This window comes from Diorhabda carinulata, chromosome 8, assembly GCF_026250575.1.
Source record: "Diorhabda carinulata isolate Delta chromosome 8, icDioCari1.1, whole genome shotgun sequence".
Taxonomy (NCBI): domain Eukaryota; kingdom Metazoa; phylum Arthropoda; class Insecta; order Coleoptera; family Chrysomelidae; genus Diorhabda; species Diorhabda carinulata.
In genome coordinates, this window is record NC_079467.1 from 16,368,786 (window position 1) to 16,395,246 (window position 26,461).

At 32.5% G+C, this 26,461-nt stretch overlaps 1 protein-coding gene across 1 annotated transcript; it reads left to right on the forward strand.

The window, feature by feature from the left end:
* Positions 1-4,973: 4,973 nt before the first annotated feature.
* Positions 4,974-24,448, forward strand: LOC130897521 (myrosinase 1-like). The gene is made up of 9 exons (XM_057806424.1): positions 4,974-5,096; positions 7,933-8,006; positions 10,872-11,072; positions 11,821-12,213; positions 15,318-15,409; positions 17,653-17,949; positions 19,220-19,357; positions 23,657-23,763; positions 23,840-24,448. The coding sequence occupies exons 1-9, from the start codon at positions 5,047-5,049 to the stop codon at positions 24,228-24,230; spliced, it is 1,743 nt and encodes a 580-aa protein (XP_057662407.1). The 5' UTR covers positions 4,974-5,046; the 3' UTR covers positions 24,231-24,448.
* The last annotated feature ends 2,013 nt before the right edge of the window (positions 24,449-26,461 follow it).

Consider the following 26,461-nt stretch of genomic DNA (forward strand, 5'->3'; position numbering starts at 1 on the left):
TCTACTGTGTTGTTCTTAGAGACGAATAAAGAGACATAACTGCTGATATATGGATGAAGTTGGCGACAAAAGAGAAAGTATAAAGGTAACCACCTTTTTAAGTGTGTTTTAAGATGAGGAATCTCAATTATTTCCGTATTAGGGTACGGATACATTGGAGGTACGTTTGGGCAAGTAAAATGGTGGCGCACGCTTCGTCAAGCCTGCCCTTCGGAACAAAATTGTAGCAAATCACTGGAAACTCATGACGACTTGTTCGGTCATGGTTACACTGCTCGCCACTTGCAAACGCCCGCTGATTGATGCAGTCCTTAGAAAAAGAGTCATTTGGGCAACAGAGATCATGTAAAGAAACATTTCGATGAAATCTGCGTGGAACTGGGCATTATTATTATTTAACAATATTTCAGATAGAGTGAAATGCCAATTTTCAAGGCTAACTTCAGTACTATAGTAAAAAATTGAAGTAAACAACAACGTAAAAAAATTGTAAAGAATAGTGACTTCAAACGACTGAACGGGTAAATAAACTATTATTATTGTTAGGGGAATTATACGCTAAGCACTAAATTCTGTTTGCTAAAAAAGACAGCGTTATACACATTTGCTGTTTCTTAAGAAAACTGAATAGCTCCTTTCAAATCTGGGACAATTTATTCTATTTAAATCAATTGAACATTATAATAGAACGATACAAAGTTTAGGCTAGTTCCACAGTAGAAGTAGTGCTTAAAGGCGTCACAAATTCTCATAGCCCTTTCAGTAGCCCTATTGTATCTTCGCAAATCTACTTCGGGAATATAGTAAGTTTCTTCAGCAGTTGTGAAGCCTTCAGATAGATACCTCTTCGTTGATCCCGATATTATGTAATATGCAAGCACATTTCACAATCAACTCAGTTTTATCTGGCGTGCATTGTATCTCAGTTTTAAGAACTCTCCACCACTCTGCTAACAGATGACAACTTCTTGTTAGAAATCTCTTCGCTTTCAATAGAATTTTGGTGGTTGTATGGTTTCAAAAGATAGGTTTTTAAGGGATATCATTGGTCCCATAAGAGAACATAAGGCATGGGAGATGTGCATTATCTGAGTATAGGAGGGATTTATCATTAGGCATCAATGATTTATCTTCTAGCCTTTGATATAATATCTTTGAAAGCAATACGAGTAAGCCACCGTCACTTTGGCGGCCACAACCACTAGCATCAATGCAAAGGAATCTGCACTGAGCATCAGCTTCGCCTTGCAAAATTATTGAGAAAAATGCCTTGTAGTTGAAAAAGGTCGATGTTGAATTTAATGTGCATCTAATTCGAATATATTATGATTGCCATCAATGCAATCTACAACGTTTGGAAAATGCCACTTTCTCTTAAATTCATCCGCCAATGATTCCAGCGAATTCTTGGTATGCACTGGCATGTGATTTTGATTGAAATTTTCCTAGATAGCTACACAAAGGAAAATGCTAAGTATCTGAAGGCAATTCCAGTTGAGAAAAACCTATAAAGAAACAAAATAGTTTACCAAGGTATGACGTCAGCTTCCCCCTCACACCAAACTGCTGGTCCAACTCCGTTCACTAAAAAACGTACAGCAAACCCTTCTTTCAGCATAGACTAATGACCGCAACTTCCTGGCACTTATAAAAAAACCTTTTGTACAAAATTGTACAGTTGGTAGAAAAAAGGTCGCGAAGTATATTCAACGACTGCCAGGTAATCAAGCAGAAGTACACGATGCAGATTACTACTTCCTCATAAGCCTCCTTCCATCACTCAGAGCCATACCAACTCACAGAAAACTTTACATTAGACGGAAGTTAGAAGACGTGTTTCTCCAAGGATTACAATACTCGAATTGGAAATACTCAGCGCCCAAAAAGTACAGGTTCGTATTCCAGATTGATGTCATCACCTGAACAGCAGCCAGATAATATCACTGATGAAGATACCCCACATAACGATATTATTTTGAATAAATTCTTTCCCAACTACAGCCCTCAATCAATCATTGTAATTTTTTTCATCTTAATGATTGATGAAAATATTCGAGTTTTGTATAAAAATGTTGAAAATTACTTTAGTTTTTCTTCCGGAGAAATGCACTGTCTGAAAATGGACTGCTTGGTAATTTCCGAATTGATTTTCTCTAAAATATAATAGAACGTCCTAAAATATTCGTAAAACTTTTTGGGTTGTGACAACAAATCACCGAAGATCGCGCATTCCCCGTCTGCATCCCTGTCGGAATAATACTCATTTACCCATTGTTCACGTATCCTTTCACATCTAAAAACAGAAATCTTAAAGCACCATTATCTAACACAAATACTTCATCGTCAGACAACGACTCCACTGTGACTGATAGGGATTTGGAAGCGACCGCTTGCTTAGAATATAACCACCTTACTTGCAGCGGTAAGAAGCGCAAAGTTTCCGCAACCAATTCGAAGTGCAAAAGTGCCTCCAAAGTATTCGTACCCTTATTTTACTGCTTGGAGGATTACTGGGGGACTTGTGATGAGAGTTTCATACTATTTCCAAACATTGTATGAAACTATTATTGAACATGAATGTGGTGTTAGGCAGTATTACTATTAAATAAATAAGTTTATTGGTAACCGAAATTTTTATTCCTTTGTTATTTTGTTTAAAACTCTTGTTTCACCTTGTATAGAATGTGATGAAATTTCTACATGAAAATATATCAAATATAATGGACGCCCGCCACTACGACTCTATTTGCTGATTATCTAATCAAAGATATTATATAATTTTTTCCTAGAAAACTTTCAAATTGCAACACTTTCAATCAACTTCTGCTGTGATTTTTTTGATAAAAACTTATCGTATTCATATTATATATCGTGACACAATATTAGAGTGGTATTAATTTTTGGGGAATCACTAAATCTATACTTTGAATATTAGGTGCACTTAAATTAAACTTCTGTCTCAACCACAGATACAAACGTTTTTATGTTTCATAAGGATTACGAGATTAAGGTAGATCACCTAAGAGATCCTAACTCAGAACGTCAATGTAGAAGAGGTCCAGAATGCTCGCCACGAACGTGCTATTCTGATGTAGAAATGTCTTTTAACATTACTCAACATATTTGATCTAATCGCAAGCATGATTCGTCTTTTGAAGTCAAATAGGTTGAGAGGTTCACATTCGTACGTAATACATTTGGTTAGGTAATGTTATATTCTCTGGAGCTTGTAGGTTTACTGGATCAGGATATAAGTTTATCAAAGTTGGCACGAAAATTTATCTTCATTCAATTTGCCACCAATGAAAAAGGGATTAACGATGATTTCCACAATTCCTCCTCCTTTTAGTGTATATAATTTATCGAAAAGAATGTACCAAACGATGTTAACGATGAGAACATGAGCGCTGCATAAAAACTCATTTTGAGAGACCGACGCAGTACTGTACGCGATATAGCTGAAGAATTGTAGCTTAGATAGTATAGAGCAAATAATTCATGAACGGCTCAGTTACCGCAAACTTTCACTTAGATGGGTGCCAGCACTTCCGAATTTTGAGAAGAAATTAACAAGCTGGGAAGTTTTCACGCGTCTCCTGTAATGGTATGAAGAGGAAGGAAAAAATTTATCACAGACTTGTATACACCACTTTATCTCGGAAAGCAAACGAACGTGTATGGCTTGTAAGGCTCGTCAGTTAAAGTAAAGGTTACACTGTCAGAGCAGCAGGAAAGGTGTTGGGTACCGAGTTTTGGGATTTGAGAGAAGTAATTGTTGTTGATATTCTCACTGTACAATGAACTCTTAACGCGCAGTATTATAGTAACCTCCTAAAAACACGTCTACCTGTCTACAGATCAAAACCTCGCGATATTCCATACCCTATTGCGATATTGCTGGAAGACAACGTCATACCATTAAACGAAATGGATTCGGAAACACTGGAACACCCTTTTTAATAGTCAATATTGGTCGCCATGGGCCTAATATTCATTTGGTCTATCGAAAGAGGCATTGCGATTCGATGGTGCGCGAACGATTATGTAAAAAATGAGATATTTTTCGGTAATTTCATAATAAATTTTTTTTAACAAAATTTTGATTCATATCCAAACCACCCTCTTAGCACTGAGAATGATAACTACCATCATGCAGGTAAAAAACAAGTTTCTACGGTTACAATATTTGAACGGAAATAGACAAAGCTTTCTTCATATTCTTTTCAATTCATATCGTAAAAAAACGCTGGAATGGCTTTTGATTACTCTCTCAATATCAAGAGCTGAATGGGAAATAATTATTGAGTGGAATATAGATAATTTTCGAAATAAACTAATTATCTTTTTTGAATGTTAATTTCTGTAATGAATCTGAAAACAATCAATATTTCTAAATTAAATGCGGATAGTATGGCTCATTGTACATGAATTATGTCTAGACCTTTTGGAGAAAATAAAATATGGAGGAGGTTACATTAAATGTCTGTATATTTAAGAAAAATTTGCATTTAGGAGTACAAATCATGTCCAAACAATACCTCCTCATTTATCTGTTAACAAATTTATTCACTTTGGCTGTTCCACACCGTAGAAATTTTCACGACAACAACTCGTGGTTGTTGGCGTTTTTCGCTACACCATCAGTCTTTTTATTTAATATGCATGTAGTTTCTATATATTTAAAAAGTATAACATGATATTTCCACAGATATATTGGGAATTTTCCTGAATATAACATAAATATACATTAAGGAAGATTTTAAAAATCGAATGTGCTGCAGGACCTATCAATCTTCAAACATTTTGTATTATATCCTATACTGTTCCAATATTTGAACAGTATTTTTTATAAATACAATTAAAACATACTCAAAAATAAATTACTTGCTACAATTACAAATAATTCTTTTTGAGATAAGATAATGTATAAGAGTTATTCCATTTAAATGGAATATATATTTACTTTTGTAAACGAGATTGATCGATAATTATTTTTAACTATAAAAGGATCTATGATATCAATAAAAATTCATTACATAACAGTCCATGATGTTAACTCTGTGGTTTTTCGTTCTAGGGTTAATCCTCAACTATACGTGAGTTATTTTCAAATAATTATTCCTGTTGAACAACCAATAATGAGAAATATCTTCAAAATAATGTTTTCTGATTAATTAGGGCAAAATCATCTTGAGAATAAATATCTGATCCTTTATTCCTTTTCCCGTACTAAAACTTCCTTGTTGTTCTCCCACTATCCTTTCTTGGTATTTGTTGAGTTCGTTTTTTACAACTCCAACAATAATTTTGCACACCACATCTAGAAATTATATCCTTTTATAATTTCCCGCATCCAAGTATTCCCCATGAAAACAAGTCTCAAGATATCGGTTTAAGAGGTTCCCTTCTACTTATCCATCTGTTCGAAGATAAAGCATTTAAATTCTCATGCAACAAGTCTTGCTAAATGTAAAGACTCACCTTATTGAAAACGGATATCTCTATTCGGGATATAAGCAAAAAATTCTCCACACTAATTCTTTTTGCTGAAACTCCTAACATCATACTCTATTAAGAGTAAACTAAGTTGGAATTTTTGGAATTGTATCTGACACGCGTTCCAATAACCAAGTCTGCACAGGCTGAAGGTAAATCTAAACGTATCAACTTAACTTATCTGTTTTATATTAAACCTTCTCCGGCGAAACTGTAAGGAATAGGCCTTTTGTCTCTATTTAAGCTGTTCTCACATTTAGCAATTTCGTTGCTTTAAAATACATCTAACAATTCATTATTGGATACATTTTTATCTATTTTACATTATTAATATTTACTTCATGATTATGACTGGCAACGTGATTGGCAATACTCGATTTTCCGATTGTGCTCTTTAAACCGGAAATTAACGGATCTCTTAGTCTGTCCAATATACTTGTCTGTCTTAATCACCACATCTGATTCCATATAAATCACTCTTTTCCAAATTTTATATTTATTCTTCAGGATTACGCAACAATTGTTTTAATGTATCGTTGTATTTATGAATCAATTAAAACCCAATGTGCTAAAAATTCCTTTCAATTTCTATAAACAGGATTGGAAGGTGCCAAAGCAAATTTTTCTTATTTTTCATCTAGATTTTTGGTGAAGGTGATTTCACATAGAGATTTCTCAAACCCAACCGTCATAGATTCAAGCAATCTCTATGTGAAACCACCTTTTTCCAAATAAAAATAACCAACAAGCGAATTTGAGGTAAAGATGGTGATATTTTATATGCCGACAAGACCAAATCCGGAGATGCAGCCTCAATCTTTGCTGCATTAAAATCAATCAGATTGCTTCCACCCTACTCTAGAATGTTTTCCGGATTAGTATTGATGTAGGCATTTGTTGCTGCCTACGGATTTGGGTGCTAGCTCATATTATACACTTACCTCAACTTGTTTTCCTACATCCCTGTCCACACATTGATTCAATCAATTGAAAAATATGATGGGGGCTCTGGAAGACCAACGAATGGAAACAGAGTTAAGAAGACTTATCGCAATGACTATAAATAAATCAATAGCAAGTGTACTGATCAGCAAAGGAGAAACTAAAGAATTAGCATTTGTTAAACGAGTAAGTCGAGGTAGTTCACTATCTGCGGCACTATACAATCTATAGATATCTACTGAGCATGTATTAAGATATAGGTATAATGGAAGAAAGCTTAAGAAATAGAGGAAGGCAAATAATAGGATGTAGTCAAAATTACAAAAACGAGTGTATTGAAGAAACCGACAACAGAGAGAGATGAAATTGAAATTGAAGATAAAATATGAGGTATGGCAGACAGTACAAAAAGGGAAATCTTTATCAGAAAGAGAATATAAATTTGAAGGATGAAATATCTAGGAATAGTGATTAATAGTAATAGGGAAAGAATATTGACAATAGAAGATAATATTTCAGCAACAAAAACAGCATAGCATGCAAATAAGATACTGAAAAGCTAAATACTGAATGACATGACCAGGATAAATATTTACAAATTGATACTGAAAAATAAAGCGATGATGAAATGACTATGACAAAAACAAAAGAAGAGATTCTAATAATGGAAAGAGAGAATTAGAACTAAATCGGATCTGATTTGATGAAAATAAATTTGGATAACATATGAATTACGAAATTGAACTGGAACTTAAATGGAAACTTCCAATCAGAAAAAATATAAACAAAAAAAATAATATTGAGAGTGTGCAAACACAGTAGCTATACCAGTACTACAGTAGGATTCAGGAAGTAGCAGAAAGAAGAAAAGCCGCAGAAGTGGACAAGGACCGGAGTAGAATGGAAATCAGGCGATGGAAAGAATGGCTAAAGCATGGAGAATAATTAGCTAGTATGATAGAGGGACATTAAGGATTGATCAACCCTTATCTAAAAAGCCACACGTGATCAACTCCATTGGGTTGTACAGTGTATATACACTTCAACAGTTAAGTCTCTAAAATCAAGCTAGAACATTTGGGATAATTGAATTTATTTTCGTCCATAATTTTCTAATTTTCCATAATTTGTAATGGGTAAGGAGTATTAATTTTATGAATGTAGAAATATTTATCCACAATTTTGTTTATTCTTCAAAAAAAAGATTTGAACTTGAATTTGTTCCATATAACAAACATAATTTTAAGATAGCATGTCTTATCTCTAAAATTTTCTCTATAGTAAATTCCACCGAGTGGCACTAAAGTGATTACGTGCTCTTGTTGAGTTATTATGTATATAAATCCATACATTTTTAAACTGTACTGATAACACTGTACTGTACACACAAACTGTCAACATGCCACTCTACCCACATCCGTTATACCAATATGAATGAAAAATCTCTTTATCTTCTATTATTTGTAATAATTAGATAAATTCTTTTATTTCTAGTGTAGCAGATAACAACACGGCATTTCCGGAAGATTTTTTATTCGGTGTTGCTACGTCTTCATATCAAATAGAAGGTAAGCCTTCAAATACACAACTGAAAATTCTTCACTCTACAAAAACGTTTCTCCATTAAATAGCATGACCTGAAATCATTGTGTTAAAACAAATGAGAATTTCATATCAATCAATAATCAATAGTTTTTGTTTCTCCAAATGTTCAAAGACGAAAAACCAAGCTCATAACAGTAACTTTGATGGATTGTGGTGTCAGTACCCTACATTTGTGTGAAAAGAACAATATGTCCTGGCAGGGATCTCCCGTTAAGACCAAAAAGCTTCATAGCCCGCAACAGCTTTTAATTTTCTACAAGGCCCAGATTCATTTTTCTTTGGAATATAACTCGCACATTTGGAACTAGGCTTCAAAGTATACCCTGTAGATGCTCGATTCAATGAAGAAGAGAGCAATTCCACTTATGGGCGATCCAGAAACTTGGACAGCTTAGAGAATAGAAGAAATGTTGCCGACCTGACTCTGTTATACCGATACTACCACGACAAATGATTTTCAGATTTGTCCAACATAATTCCGCCTAGAGTAGTTTTTGCAAGATCTACTCAACAGTGAGACACGTCTCTTAATTACCAAGTTCGCATGCAGATACCCAAAACGTCAATATATCGGTACTTCTTTCTGCAAGTCTGTGGAATCAGCTACCAAGGAACGTTTTTTCGGAACATTATAACATCGAATCACTCTAGGATGTACCTTCTTGTGCATGCTTTTTACATAAAAAAACTGAATTTCTACAACCTTAGTTCTAAATTTCATAAATGTCACTGTTGCTAGAGATCAAATATTTTGAGGAATAGGAAAAACTTGATTAAGATTCCAGTAGACGACCCAGAAGTCATTAACCCTGGGTAACACTGGGCACTTCGCAATATTTTCTGTCCTTATATTCGTGTTTATATATAAGTTTTTTTAATGGGAACGTGGCAGGAAACACCAAAGTGGACTAACTTCAATATTTCAATATTTTCCGAGCTTTCGAATACTTATGTATTCATCGTCTGGGACTGAAATTATGGTCAAATACAATATAAGAAATATGTATAACAAAAAGAAAATTTTACTTACATCAATTAATTAAGATTTCCGGTGATTTTAATATTATTAAGGTTTGTGAAAATTTTTAAAGGATAGGTCGTTATAAGTGAAGTTGAAATTTATAGGTTAGGTGAGGTTAGTTGGTTGTTAATCGCGTTGAATTTTCATAGAATTTGTTTTTTCGAAATCTAAAAGATATGAATATATAAATTACACTAAGATTATTTAAATCAGTTTTCTTTTCAATGCATTGATCATTTTGGGCAACGTATGTTGTTTCTAAAAATAAACGTTTTCGGTAGTTTTTTTCAGTTGTTAAAACTTTGGCTGGTCCATAATTCATATTGTGTCCTTCGTGATAGACTTGAGTCGCTAATGAACATCTATCAGGATATAATATGTTATCACTCTTGTAAGAGGTTATTCGACTGATCAGTGACCTTTTCGACTGACCAATGTACCAATTTTTCATGAAAAAACATTAAAATACTTCATATCCTCCATATCTTTTGAAACTAATTTTATATAATTCATTTGACATTGACAGGAACATTGAATCATCATTTTCAAACGCTATTTCTAACATTTCTACTCCATTTATTTTTACACCTCTACCATATATAAAATCAGTTACTCCTAACCTTTCTGGAATCTTTAAACAACCCAATATTAAAATAGCATACAGTCAAACACTCAATATTCAATCTATTTTTACTAAAGTGAAAGATAAAACACCAATCAATGAATTGCCTAACATTGGTTGGTCGAAAAGGTCACTGATCAGTCGGATGACGTCTCACAAGAGTGATAGCAGATTATATTCTGATAGATGTTCATTAGCGACTCATTTCTATCACGAAGGACAAAATATGAATTATGAATTTGCCAAAGTTTTGATAACTGGAAAAAACTACCAAAAATGTTCATTTTTAGAAACAACAATTCAACGTAATTCAAAATCAAACCAATCAAAAATTAATAAAAATTCCTATAGTAACCAGTCAATTTGAATATTGAATTTCATGACTTTAAAAATTTTTACAATCTTTAATAATATCAAAATCAACGGAGATCTTAATTAACTAAATTTTAAGTTAACTAAAATTTTATTATTATTATACATTTATACATATTTCTCATATTGTATTTAACTTTAATTTCAGTCCCAGACGATGAATACATAAGTATTAGAAAGCTCAGAAAATATATATATATATATATATATATATATATATATATATATATATATATATATTCAGCCGTTAGAGATACATTTTCCAAACTGCATACTTCCGCTTCACAATTGGAATTCTCATTCCTTATTCATAATTTCTATTCACAAGGTTTCTAAAGCCCTTCCGATTCCAATATACTTTGATTGATTGACTAACAGCTAGACAAATATTTTATTATCCAAATGAAATATTAGAAACCAACAATACAACAATTTCTAGTAAGTGTTGTAAGCTTCAAATGTATTTGAGTTATTTAAGTACCTCAAAGTCCAAATCAAAACTGTGGTTACAAGTTTGCGAGCTCGCTCACAAACTAAAAATAAAGCAAATTGAACCGATTTTTGAACTCATATTGGTAATGAATAGTAGTATGATGTCTTAAATTTTCTCAAAATATGAACATAGTCAGAACAGAAAGTTTCAGTTTTCATGGTTAATTTTTCAATTATAAAAATGAGGGGATCCCTAGAGTACTTCTATTGTTAATGTATAAAACTTTTCTTTCTTCTATGTTCCTCTATCACCTGTAATGCCGTTTTACTTCATTAAAATGTTAATCAATATGGATGTAATTGATGATATCTTTTTTCAAGGTGCATGGAACGTTGATGGTAAAGGAGAAAACAATTGGGACAGAATTCTTCATACCAGACCAAATTTCACTGCAGATGGAAAAAATGCAGATGATACTTGTAAATCCTATGAGAAATATAAGGAGGACGTCAAACTTCTAGCTGATTTAAATGTAACACATTATAGATTCTCACTGTCATGGTCGAGAATCTTACCAAATGGTAAAATCATACATCTCACTTTTTATCATCTATTTTATATTTTAAACAAAAACAATACCCCTGGACTCTCTTTTCCATTATATTATTTTCTGTTTCAAAAGTATTCTTTCTTTAGTCACCCAGTTATTTGATTTTTGGCAGTTAGAGGCCTAAATGTCCACGTAAATTGATGAGAATTTTGAGACCACGAAAAAATTTGTTTGATATCTTCCTTTGAGGTCAACCGATAGTGATAACAGATGAGGTCTGGGAAAAAAGATTCGTGAAGATCGGTGGATCACAATTTCAGCTTCAAATTAAAATTTTCACAGAATCCTTTCTTAAAAGTCGCAAATTATGCGACTTTTGTCACAGGGCACCCGAATAAATTAAGATATATCATATAAAACTTGGTTAGGTTCTAACGAGTGGAGTTTTGTTTCAGCATGATATTACAAAATCTCATTCTATTACTCACACGCAACATCTGATCATATCTTTTTGATTGTGACAAATTAACCACCAACTATTCACCAGAATTTACACCAAGTGATTTTTACTTTGCCACGGATGAGAAGATCACAGAAGCAGTTTAATATTCATTCCTTGATTTTTAGAACGCAATAACAAATGTTCAAATGAACATGGAAACTGTGGAGAAAAATAGAATCATATCAGACAAAACGGATCTTAATTTCCGATCTCTATTTTCCTTCAACGTTCAGAAAAAAGAGTTGATACATTATCACTCTAATTGTTATTTTTTTAGGTTTGATCAATCACGTAAACCAACCTGGAGTGGACTATTATAAAAATCTGATACGCGAACTGAAAGCAAATAATATCGAACCATTCATCACCTTATTCCATTGGGATACTCCGCAGTACATTGAGGAATTGGGAGGATGGCCAAATGAAAATATTATCGATTGGTATTCAGATTATGCGAGACTTTGCTTCCAGCTATTCGGAGAAGACGTACAAAATTGGATGACTTTCAATGAGCCCAAACAAACTTGTAGCCGCGGTTATGGTCGTGGAGATTATGCACCCGGCATCAAATCACCTGGGGTTGGAGAATATCTCTGTATTCATAACGTTATTAAGGCCCACGCTACTGCTTGGCATATATATGATGAGGAGTTCAGGAAGGACCAAAAAGGTAAAAAAAACTTTCAATATTACAATCAAAACGTGATCATGTAGTATCTAAAGGTAGAGGAGACTCAATTTCTCTTTTGTATTGATACACTTGCTTTCTAACATATGTTAATTTGAATGGTTTCATGGTTAGCTTGATTTAGATTTATATAAAGATAATTGCGAGTTTGGCTGAACCCTACATAAATACTCCTTTGCAAACGAATCCAAAGGACTACATATTTGAAGAAATAGAGATATTATATGGAAATTTTAAGTTGGGATAATAGAACTTCTGCTTCTATTTGATATTTATAACTACCATTATAAGAATTATCATTAAGAGAAGCATATTCCTAGATTACAGAACGGTGTGTTATGGTAGTGCTAAATACTGATCATTTGCATTGATAATTATTACATGAAATAACTTACCTATAAAAACATATAACTATCCATCTGAACGGAAAGCAGGAGCCGACAGATGTAGCCGACACTTAATTCTATCACTTTCTATGTAGAAAAGGTCAACTGGCAGAGCAAATCCATATGGAAGTAGCTACTCAGATCATAAAGATTCTTCTTTCAAGGAAATAAGAAAATTGCAGTCAAGAAAGAAACTATTTACTTAAAGAAAAGTATTTAGAGATTTCACTTTATTATCACTATCAATTTGATGATGGCCACCTGGTAGTGAAGTGATAAGAAAGCAGCTCTTGATATCAGTATAATTTTTTGAGAGGACTCGTTAAGGAATCTTTTAAGCACTTGTCACTGAACTCATATAATTCGTCTTCGGGGAAGAACTTTGTTTTTAAGTAATCAACGCCCGGAGGATCTCCCAATACTAGAGATGCTTCATGAGCTACGAAAACAAGGATGGGAATTGAATAAAGCGCCAGCTCTTAACAATTAAGGCAAATGATTGTTATAAGATGATTTTGATAAATACTAGAGCCGATCGATCAAATGTCACAATAAAGAATTCTAGCTATTAGTAATTTAGAAAATATGGTCTGGAAACAACAGATGGCTGCAGACTGCTTTTAAGGGTTCTAATGTCTGTGTAAAAAAGGCTACGTGATCTGAAGATGCTTAAAAAAATGAGAAAAAAGCAAAGAGTGACTGACACCTTAGTTCCTATGAAACTGGAAGAAATACTTAATGCAAAATAGTAGTTATGATGCATATCTCTTCAAATCAGGAGGATTTTGATAGAGTAAAGTATAGTGTCAGTATTTATGTAGAAGTAGCATGAGTGAGATGACACGCAAATTGTTGTTGAAGTTACTGGGATTTTATGGAAAAAAAACAAGAAGCAAGCTGAGAGTCAGTTAAATATTGCACTACCAACTCAAAACTAACTCTAATGGAAAAAAGAGTCTGGATACAGTAGAAGGAAGCAGAATGGGTTTGAGGGTTCTATTATCTATATAAAAAAAGGTTACGATGCTTCTAAAATAACAAAATTGAAGCAAAGAGCGAACCGACTGAAAAAATGTAACAAATGCTTGATAGAATATAGTTATAAAATCTGGATCTAGATAGAGTAGCACAGAATTTAGTGTCATTATCCAAGTAAAAGTGTCATGAACACAATAACATGGAAATATATATTGGGGTCATTTATATGCTTCACTAACTTTTGAAAATTACTCCAAATGCGAAATAAGAGATCGTAGCAATGAACTGGGCCCGACGGCTTAAAAAATCACATGTAAAAGGAATGGAACTCCTGACGAAGTTTCTTGAAATTTTCCTCTGTCATTAGATATAAGAGCTTTTTGATAATTTCGTGGTAAATTTTGTAATATTAATTAACATATTGAAATTTGGTCAAATGAAATATCTTCTGTTCTTAATTTCCTAATCCTTCTCAAATTATTCTCCCTAATTAGTTATCTGATTCACTATACCAATTTTCAATAAACTAATTCACAATCTATTCAACACTATGCAGATTTTATATTTCAACCTTTACCATGAAAAATTATTTTCTCCACTACTAACTGTGCTAGCCATGTTCTTAGCATGTCATTCAGCGCTGCTAGTGGTTAATAAGTTGTTCATTATTGATCACTTGTCAATAATGAACAAATTTTATTTTGAGATGAGTACTAGAAAAAGAAGCCATTTGTGTTCCAAATTCAGGAGATTGTGGTTAAGATGTTTAGAGGACTAATTTCCTTCCTCCATTACAAAAATTTTGGTTCATAAGTATGGTCAATTTAAAATTCGCGCTTGATTTGATTTTTGACCCTTTGCCAAAATTAGCTTCAACAATGTCAAATCATGCTTGTTCTGAGGTTATGTTGAGGAAATAATCTATACAAACAACAGAAAAAAATTTTTTCGTTATTACTCACAACAATAAATAAATCGTTACTCCTAATCTGTTTTCGGAAGAATTAGTAGCAGGTGCAACGGAAGTTGTTGTTCTTTGCATCATTCTTGCAACTTCCAGCCCCCATGTTGTTAGCTGAAGATTATTTTCAATACAAGCAACTAAATTAGTAACAAAGCCATGCCCCTTGCGAAATAATCTTGGTGCCCGGTGATTGATAATAGTCCCCATCATCTTGGTGTATATTATACTATTATCATGGTTTTAGTGGTGAGATTGTAGCAAAATTAAACATCACAATGTACTAACTCTAATATATTGTCGAGCTTTCGAATACTTATATATTCATTATCTGGGAGTAAATTAGTTAAGAATTGCGTCGTTTTAGATTTTTGTTCGTTTCTTTTAAAAAAAAATTTTTGTCGCTTGAGAGGACTGGAAAATGTAAAGACAAAGTGTCCAAAACTAACAAACAACAACTAACTAAGAGTTTATTGTTATTAATTGGAACTAACGGCATCTTTTCAAACTTAGATTTCTAAAAATGTCGAGTACATTATCTTCTGTTAATATGATATATTCTGAGAATATGGCTGGAACTTTGAAAATATATTAGGACATATTTCATATTAAATTCTGAGTTGGTTCATATTCTGTACTGATTTGGAATATATTTCGTTATTATGCAGTATCTGTATCCCTCATGTGAAATTGGTTAAATTGGTTCTTGAACTTTTATATGAAAAGGAAAAAAAATAATATTTTTTTTTATTCTCTCAAAGGTAAAGTAGGAATTGTTATCGATTCAAACTGGTGGGAACCTTATAATGAAACTGAAGACAAAGAAGCTTCTGAAAAATTATTGCAATTTACTGTAAGTATAACAAAGTTTATTTAACAATGACAAACTTATCATCAATAACAGATATTACGATAGCTCAACATTTTTTACTTGGTTCTCCATTTTAAGATGCGCCGTGGCTTTTTGATGTTACTATTTCCTACTGTTAACATCGCAAAAATTATAGAAACGTATTGAATTCCTCATACTCGGTTTTTATCTGATTTGATTATACTTAGAAGTGTGAGAAAAAATTTAACTATAACCACTTGATATCATAATCACTCAAAAGAAAATGTATCCCATTCGTAATTACAATATTTTTTGATCTACCATAAATTGCAGTCGTCGATCTGGTCAGTTTGTGCGCAATTTTCATTCCACACAGATGAAATTGTTGCTATTTTAAAATGTTTAAAACTGTTCTGTGACTCACTTTGTTACTTCTACGTGAGCTGGATAGATTTACTACAATTTGAGACAAAATATCCACTTGTTTTTCCTAAGGAGACTATTATCTACCATCCCGTTTTTTGTTAGATACAGTTTCAAGAAATTTTGTGACAATAATCTGTAGTAATGTCGATGAAACATTTTTTTTTTTTGGCAAAACTGATTTTATAAATCAATGTATTCTCCTTCAAAAGCAAAACAATAGTTCCAACGCTTCTCAACTTCTCGATGACGTGCTTGGGAAAAGATTTCTCTTTTGTTTCAAAGAGGCTTCAATTTCAGCAATTGCTTTTCCATTTGAGCTGAATTTTTTACCGAAAAGCATTTTTTTTAAATCAGGTGAAGCAGTGGTTTTTTCTTCGACATATGAGGTCATTTTTCCTTGATTTTTGCATTCAAATGATCCAACTATGTAGTATTCGCTATTAAATCTCTCCATTTTGGAGATAGTCGATGTGCGTCCTAAAATACTGAAGCAATAACCTTCCTTGATGACTATTGTGGCTTTGGACTCTTCGGACGTGGTTCACCAGCAGCAGTCCACTCAGATGCTGATTGTTTTGATTTCGGAGTGTAGTGATGTATCCACATCCATTGTCACGTATAGACGCGAAAAATCTAATTCATTATATGTAAACATGGCTTTGAATCATCAGCACGTTCTTGTTTTTGATCGACTGTGAGTAAACACGTCAACCACTTTGAAAAAAGTTTTCTCATGGTCAAATGTTCATGCATAATTGTAAGCACACTGTCTTCTAATATCTTTATGGCCTCAGCTATATCACGCAATTCCAATTTACGATTAGATTTAAACTATTTTTGCCTTTTTTTGATGTTTTCCTCAACTGGACGACCAGAAGGTTCATCATCATCGGTGTCCTTACGACCACATTTAAGGAAACCATTAACGAAAGGCTCTTTTTGATAGAGCTGAGTCCATATTACACTTTTAAAGCCTTTGCTGATCTTGCACAGTATTTTTTTCCAACAAAAAGCAATGATAAATTAACACACGAAATTATTTTGAATCCTTGTTCTGAAAATATTAAATTAGGTCCATTTATATGGCTGTCATGTTTTTCTGACTAATCGAAATGCAATGTTTCACACATAGTCTTTTGAAAATTGGTACTCATTAAACGCCGTATTGATTTGTGTCAGTCACACGACTCACTAAGTGTTGTGATATTAGAACTATTTCATATTTTTCTGCCAAGCCACGAGGCAGTAATATTTTAATTGTTTTGGATATTTATCAAAAGCTAACTTGATTTTTAAATATGTGTTCTTAACATGGTACGTTCAAGAATAAACATTAGATGATTTTTGTTATATCGAGTGCTCAAAATTAAAGCTGTGCTAAAGGTGTCACTTTTTTGTATTATTATTCGCAAAGTGTCAACTTTAAACCAATCAATCAATCTTTATCAACAAACAAATATTCGAGCATAAAGCAAAGTGTTATAAATTTTTAAGTTCAGCTTTCAAATTCTCTTGCTACGAAGTATCGCACGATCTCCCTACTATTCGGACAATCTGAGGGTGTAGATGTCGAGGGTAGTGGGTAAAAAGGGTGACAAATTGAAACAAAATGTATCTATCTTCAAACATCATTAACCAAATTAATACAAGTTGTTGTGGACTATAAGAAAAATTTTAAGCAAATAATGAATTTATCATAAAATAATTATAATGAAATTCGCTCTATAAGAGTTAGAATCTATCTCAAAAAAATCGCGATGATCAAATAGCTTTTTCTAAATATTCAGTCTTCGTATTGAGTCAGCTAATGATAAATTAATCAAATTTTCTTATTGCAGTTTGGTATGTACGCTAACCCAATTTTTATTGGAGATTACCCATCAATTGTGAAGGATTCAATAGAGAAACGTAGTTTAGCACAAGGCTTTTCAAAATCTCGGCTCCCCGAATTCTCAGATGAGGAAATTAAATACATCAAAGGAACAGCTGATTTTTTGGGTCTCAATCAATATTCCACATCTTATGTTAAGGCAACGGTCAATGCAGATCCCACTGGAATGGGATACGATTTCGATCCTGAGGTGGACAGTTGGTACGATGAAACTTGGGAGACGGGTGCTTCTCCGTGGCTATCGGTAAATACTAATCGAATGTCTGTGACTAATTTGTACGAAATTAGATTAGGTACAATAACAACAACAACTTTGAAACTTTGAAAGTTTTTCTCAATAACAAAATTTTGTTGATGACTATTACTGCTAGCCTTAATCACAAATCTTCCTGCTTGAAACAGGTTATATTTTTTTCTCAATTAACATAGACTGCCGAAGGCATTCTGAGTTAGAAAATAGTCTCGAAATATCGACACCAATAATATATTGCTACGTTTTGGGATATGACAACACTGATATAAATATGTCAAATCTGACTTTGCCATCATAAAGATGAACATTTTCAATACTGAACGTACTTAGAACGTGTTGTCAGCAACAGCAATGTGCGGATCAACTCACTTCAATTTTTGCCGATGAAACAACATCTCGATCGGTAGATCGTCCACAATTGGCTGTTGTACCAGAAATCTACGGTGCTGGTGTATAAACTGACATTACAAGATATCTGACATATCATGATATTGAGGCATACATGGGCATTGGTTTCACTCGCATACATTCAGTATTGCATGAAAATTCGGCTATCAAAAAGATTTGCTGTGAATATTCGATCACGGTGATTCAAAAGTAGTCTAGGAGATCCTGACATGATGAATAATGGATCTATTCATGTGAACCCGAAATTAAACAACGATCGACTGTATGGGTCTTTGAATACGAGCCAAATCAACAAAGGTTGTTCGCACACAAAAAGCAAATAGCCATCTTTTTTTTTTTACTGAATAACTGTTCCATTAGAGAACGGTCAATTTCAAATGGTACATTAGTATTTGTTTGTCAAAAGTGTTCTATAATATCAGGGAAGACGAATCTATCTCCACCACGACAATGCCCCAGCTCTCACACATCAGATCAAACAAAAACGTTTTTGAACAGTCAAAACATCGAATTCCTAGATTATCCGTCGTATAGTCCTTGTTTGGCACTCAATGATTTCTTCTTATTCCCACAGATCTCAAATTAATTGCGAGGTCAACGTTTTTACACGTGAAGGAGCAGTTAATCACATATTATGGAGATACCTCAATCGGAATGGAAAAAATTCTACGTCAATTAATTCAAACGCAAAATTGTATTGAAAAGCTATAAAGCCATATCCAAATATAAATATTTCAATTGTCTTGTCTGTCTCAACACTTTAGTGGCAAGCTTCGTATCTATTTTATCATTCCGATAAACTTGAATTAATCAGGTGAGTTGTTCGGGATAATAAAAACTATTATCATTATAGGTAGTGCCATGGGGAATAAAAAAAATGTTGCAGTGGATTAAAAAAACCTACAATAATCCAGATGTGATTATCACCGAAAACGGTTATTCCGACGATGATGGAACACTTGAAGATGATAAAAGAATTGAATACATACAGGTAAGTATTATATTCAATAGTTTCAGTTAGTGGCATCGATCTGAGAAATGTAAGTCAATCCTGCAGAGCTCTACATTTACATTTTGTGAAAATATGAAATCGTATTAATCACTCGATAACTCATTTTATTTTTATCGATACATGCAAAAATGTTTCATTTTTTTGTCATATTTCATTGTCACATAGAAACATTTGTTATCTTTTTGAAATAAGAAGCGATCTAATATTTGAATATTTGTCAGAAATAGTTCTTGTCAGATCCGATATGTATTTATCTGAATGAAAAAATCGAATTGATGAATTAGAAAACTAGAAAAAATATCAAAATTTGGAAATTATTTTAGAATATCATATCGAATTCAATTCTTTTGATATTATTTCTCCATGAAAACCAAGTATTTAGTGGATACCCCCAATGGAAAAAAAATGAAAGTGTATCACCATAGTAGCTGCCACGTAGTTACCACGCATAAGGCTATGTAGCTACCACGTAAATGGGGAACAATCTCATTTCAAGAACTTATCCCCTATAACTATACATCCATATGGCTGAAACGTGGCAAAAGGTGACAGTGTAGTTACGGCTACTCAGTGTAACAATTTAGCGCGTTGCCTTTTTCTCGTTCCGTCTCTGACTTTGTAATTATAAATAATACGTTGCCTCATTCCCATTGCTTTCGAGCTATACATTTTGGATACTTTTAATTCTACGTCGATATATGTTTGACTCTCTAATTTCTTACATAGACCTTGATTTAGGTGTCTATTAATAAAAATTTTGCATATATTATTGTTTCAATTACTTTCAGCCTTTTTCGTCAAATCATATTTTGATAAAGACTAAAAGTAGTCGAAACGTCAATATTATATATTTATAAATGATTGATAGACACACAAAATCAAGATAATTTATCAAAAGAACTTTATATTTGACATAACTTAATACAAAATCACCAAGGGTATTAAGCATATCTTCTTAAATCTATTTACCTCTCAACCCTTTCAAATACATGTACTTTATGATGGCTCGATACTCCAATTTTTCGATTTTCATAATTTCGGTGGTCATCTTTTTTCTTATAATTTATTGCGTGACTCTGGTTTACTCTTTTGATGTCACTGACACTTCTAATAAGTTATTGTTCGTTGCTATGGTAACGCAATATTTTCTTTATGTATGGAACTGGTCTAGACTAACTAGATATCAATACATCCTCCTACACGTGAAGATAAATAAACTTTTAATCGAAAGCCTGTTGTGTGCTTGATATAATTACGACACCAGTTTTTCGTATAAACATAATAACTTGTAAATATATTCACTTTAAAGTGGGTTTCACTAATATATGCGTAAATAAAGCGGTCAAAACTCAACTAAACTGGCACTATGGTGGCAAAAACAATGTTACAGCTTCGGTCATTTTCAATAAGTTGCTGTGAGAATGAAACAGACAACCAACCAGATGATAAGTCACTTGAAAAGTAGCAAATTTCAGAGGCTCAATATGATGCAGTCACTATGGCTCGCCACTTTGAAGTGCGTACATTGTAACGTCAAAATGGTGATATATAGTTATTTTCGGTGGTTAGTGTAGTCGAGCAGGTGTTAATATGTCACACATTTTCACTGAAACCACAAAACTTAAGAAACCACAGTAAGACTCGGATGAATATTCACTATGTAAATACTGTTGATGAATAATAATCACTTTAGAGTGATTACAACATTAAAATAAATTTTAAGGGCGATAAAAACCTTAAAGTGAACTCAATTTTATAGCAGTCGTGAAACTTCTTTCGAATGACAAGTGACACCAGTTTCTGCCACCAACAAGTGGCGTGAAAAGTGACTAAATCCGTCATTATCACTTCACTCTTAAAATCACTTTGAAGTTATAATCTGGTGGCATAGTCTAGGTATGGCCACTATCGTGTTCCACTTGAAAGTTTTATGTAGTCACAAGAGATTCGATCCAATCAAAATAACGTTTCAATGATTCTTATTTTCACTAAAAGCTTTCGAACCGGAAGGTTAATTTTCAAAATTAATGAAACCTAAGCCACTTCTAATGCTACTTAAGAAAGTGATGTTCCAATAACACTTGAAATAAACTAAATTACCCTTAGCTTTAAGATAACAACTATAAGTTCAAAAATATCAAATTTTGATAGTTTGATGTTTATTTCAAGAAAATTGTTCCATGCATACTTTTGCCCCATTGAATTCGTACTCGGCGTAGACTGCAATTATTTCGTTCACTAATTAGAAATTCTTCATATTTCGTTTCATCATTTGAATTATCTTCTGAAAATTTGGAAGAAATTGCTATATACACTACCTAGGGTTTCCCTGCTCATAAATATTCTATTCTTCATTTTTTAGTATGAATTATCGACCTAACTAAAGAAAATATATTATTTACGTTAACTTTTTACTCATTATACCTCTTTATATGTTTATCGTGATAATTTGTCCTGATGTTAGGTATATTTCTAATGGAAATCAGTTAAAAATAACATAAACTTGACGTTTAGACCAACTTTCAGTTTTTATCAGAATATATAACTTGGCATTCAAAGTCAGTTCATAAGTAGATCTCTTAAAAATAAACTAAATCAACATTGAAATGGCGAAAATCTCATTCCTCCAATTGTTTTTGTTCCGAAATATTTTAAGAAAAGTGTAAATGTCGGGAATTTAAGATTGAACCCAGTTTATGTGGCCCTTCATCAAAGTCTGAATGCTAGAGATTCTGATATCAGGTTCGATTATTAAAACTGGCTATTAAATATGAGACACGTGAAATACTGGAATACTTTACCAAATTTTGTGGATAGATAATGTTAGATTAAATCCTCATAATATGCACTATTGGTCCGAAACAAATCCGCGTTGGATGCAGGAGATCCAATATCAGGGTCCTTGGTCTGTATGTAAATGCTGTCATATTCACCAGTCAGCGACTTATTTCATGTATAGAAACCTTTTGAATCAAAAACTGAACGTTTAAAATGTGTTCGCAAGTACCTAACACTATTACAGTATAAAAAGTTATTGAATCTTTTTCAAATCAACCATGTGAATGACAAAACTCGTAATTCCACATCAAAATATTTTTTAGAAAATTGGAATTGAAATTTTGCTGCTTTTGTTTCCGAATCAACTATTTCCTTTCTAGTTTTCATAAATTTTCATCGAAAAATTTTAAATCCTCAATTTTCAATGAAGTAATTACTGTTTACAAGTGGTATGGGCGATTTAAATTCATTTGAGAACAAGAAAGGTAATTGAATCTCAGAAACGATGTTAAAATTAAAAAAACGGATCAATAACTTTCTTTTTCACTATAACAACATTCCTTGTCACAGGTATCTGTTCACCATATTCATTATCAAGTGAAGAAAAATATTTTATCAATATTTATGACACTGACGAGGACAGAGAGCCATTCAAGAGTTTTGCTATCCAAGACCAATATTTTTAATAAAAATAATACAAATTTAATTTCTATTCAATTAGTTAGACCGATAAAACTGTTTTTAGTTGGGCAATTGTGATGATAGTATGAGTTTTAATGATGACATTGGTATAAGTTCTTTTTTTCCAATATATCTGGCCCAATAATAAAACAAAGATTCATGATCTCAGCTAGTTCGATTTTTCAATTAGGTTAAAATACTTTTCCAAGGAGAAAAATCATTTCTTTCGCGTTATCTGATGATACACAAAGAATCGCGTGCAACTATGTACTTTTTCACAGACCAATTCATGTACATTTGTCAAAATTTTTGGAGACTTCTTTTGAGCTTTGGTTAAGTCCAATTGTAACTATTTGTACGGCCAATTGGTATCTAGCATGATACCAATCACTTTCACCAAAACATAAACCTCTTCAGACAGAATGAATGAATAAATTTTGATGTATCTTAAAGGATTTTGCTCTGGTATGAACCTAAAGTCAGCACTTTTCGATAGAAGCATGCGTTGAGAGATTCTCGCTGAATGTTTTGCTTCTTTATAGTTCGGAAACTTCTCAGTTTCAATTATATTTTTGCTATAGATTTATCTTCAAATAACAACAACAATACTAGCATTGGAATGACAATATTTAGCAGTTAGTACAGTATTTATAATAAAATAAGAATATAAACCTTGTACTAAAGGTACACATTAATCCCTGCAGTAATTAATTCTATTCACTAGCTTAAATGCAGTAGTCTTAAAATTAAATTTGGTAGTTGAAACTGATTTTTGTTTTATTGGAAATAGATTGAAGTTAATGGATTTTAATATTCCAGAGTTATCTTAGTAATGTAAAAAGTGCTATGGATGACGATAAAGTGAACGTAAAAGGATACACTGTTTGGAGTCTACTGGATAATTTGGAATGGACGTATGGGTTCACGTAAGTCATCAATGTATTATTTGTTCTCTCGTCAAACTGAAAAAATATAATTTTATTAATTTTTCTTTATTTTCAGAAACAAATTTGGCCTTTATAATGTTGATTTCGAATCCGAAGATAGGACTAGAACGGCAAAAAAATCTGTTGAATTTTATAAAAAGTTGATAGAAACCAAATGCTTGGGCGACTGTTCACCTAAAACTACATCCACAACTACAACCAAAACTACAACCACAACTACACCCACAATTACAACTAAAACTACAACCACAACTAAACCTACATCTACAACCAAAACTACAACCACAACTAAACCCACATCTACAACCACAACTGAACCCACATCTACAATCAAAACTACAACCACAACTAAACCCACAACTACAACTAAAGCTACAACCACAACTACCAAAGCTACTAGTTCAAGCATTACTACTACGCAAGCCTCCTCCACGACAACTAACTAAATCCATACTTTTCTAGCACATCCACATCAATAGTCATGATTTCTACTGAATTTACCCCAAATCTACTGATGGTATTCTCAATAACCATTAAAAAAATAATCACCTAGGTTTCTGTAACTGTTCTCTCAAAACCATATTTTTGAACAAAATATTTTTGTATAAAAAGTGATTGGTATTAATTTAAGTATCAAATAAATCCATTCTACCTACTATTAAAAGTATTTTATTAATAAATACAAAATCTCGTATAACATTTAAATGGAAAAATCTAGATCAAATCCGAGGAGCGCAGGCTTCTATTAGAAAACAATATTACTTTCATGAGGAGGTTTTTTTTGTAAATTTCGGGGTTTGGAATGAATTTGATATGTTATAATGGTAAAATAGAGTGGTTTTTGTGTCCACGATAAAAATCGTTTATATATGAGATATCTGATTTGATAGTAGTACAAATGAGATTAGGACTATTTGGAGAATTTCTATGTTTGTAATTAATTTTTTAAGATGGTAAGATGATAAAACCGTTTTTTTCTAGGAAAAATTTAATTTTTGTGATCTAATTCGATAGGAAGAATCAAAATAAAGTGATTATCTTTTTTGGCACTCAAATTTCATTACAAATTGTTTATTTTTAGATTTTTTACGAAACTTATTTGCTATGAATTTGGAGGATAGTAAGTAAATAAAGAAATTTTGGCGCCCAAGTATAACCATTTTTCTCTTGAAGTGATTGAAAAATTTTAATTCTGGGAATCAATGTTAAGTATTTAGAATATATCAATAAAAATCGATTTTCTTAAGAATTTTCTCGAAATTTCGATGTTTGTAACAAATCAACGGATTTGAAAGATAGTAGCCAACCTAGAGTGATTTTGGCGCCCAAATCATGATAAAACCATATTTCTTTGGAAGTGGTTGAGAAATTTCCACTTTGCGATCTAATTCGATGATAAAGATCAAATTAAGTAATTGCAGCCTTTTTGGGAGCCAAAATTTTTTTAAAAAGTTTTTATTCTAGTATTTTCTTGTGATCTTCAATGTTTGGACGATAGTAGGCAAATTAAAGTGATTTTGAAATCCAAATTATAGTATAACCATTTTTCTTTAGGAGTGATTCAGAAATTTTTATTTTGGGATGGGTCGATGTTGCGTATTCTTCTTCTTCTTCACACTCCATTTTAGGCAGATTGCTTGTTCATTCTTCACAGCATGCCTATTGCCTCAATTGATGATAAGATTATCACTCCATCTTTCTTGTGGCCTTCCCATACTACTCTCCAGTGGTGAGTTGTCTCGTGCTATCCTTTCTATTCTTTCCGCGCTAATTCTACTTATGTGTTCGTCAAATTCGCGCTTTCTGCTCAGTACCCATTCGTTAATATTTTCCACTCTGCATTTTTGCCTTATGTCGTCGCTACGTTCCTTGTATAGGAGCGTTTTTCTAGTAATTTTTCGTAGGAGTATTCAAAATGGACAATAAAGATCGTTCAACTTCAGGATTTTCTCGAAAATTACAATGTTTGTAACGAACCAACGAATTTGAAAGATATTAGGCAAACTAGAATTATTTTGGTGCCCAAATAATAATGAAACCTTATTTCTAAGGAGTGGTTGAAAATTTTCAATTTTGGTTAGTAATTCATTTGTGAGATATTCATGAAAAATGCAAAAGTTAGTACAAAAACTATAGTAAGTTTTGTGCCCAAATTACGATATAAACTAATTTCTCTATGATTTGCTCACAAATTTAGATTTTGGGTTCTCTACTCTAAAAAGTGGCAGTCCAAATGTTTGGCATCTTTTTCAGTACGCAAATATCAAAACAAATTATTTTTCTTCATGATTTTACAAAAATTTTGGAACAAATTTGAGTGATTAGGAGGTAACACAGAGTTATTTAGGTACCTGAGTTGAGTTAAATTCCATTTTTCTTGTAGATTTGTCAGAAAATTTTTAATTTTTGGAATGTTACTAGATAATTAAGAATCAACATGATTATTGTCTTTGTGGCGACCAATTTCAAAAACACATAATTTCTCTTCAGGATTTTCTCAAAATTTCCGATTTTTGGAGCGAATTTTGAGATAATATGGTTATATTGAATAATTTTGGTACCTTCACCTAGACAAAAACCGACCCCAAGTTTCGATATTTGGATCCAATTTGATGGTTAGGGTTCAGAATAAACTGTTTGGTAACTGTTTTGGCACTCAAATATAAATAAAAATTTT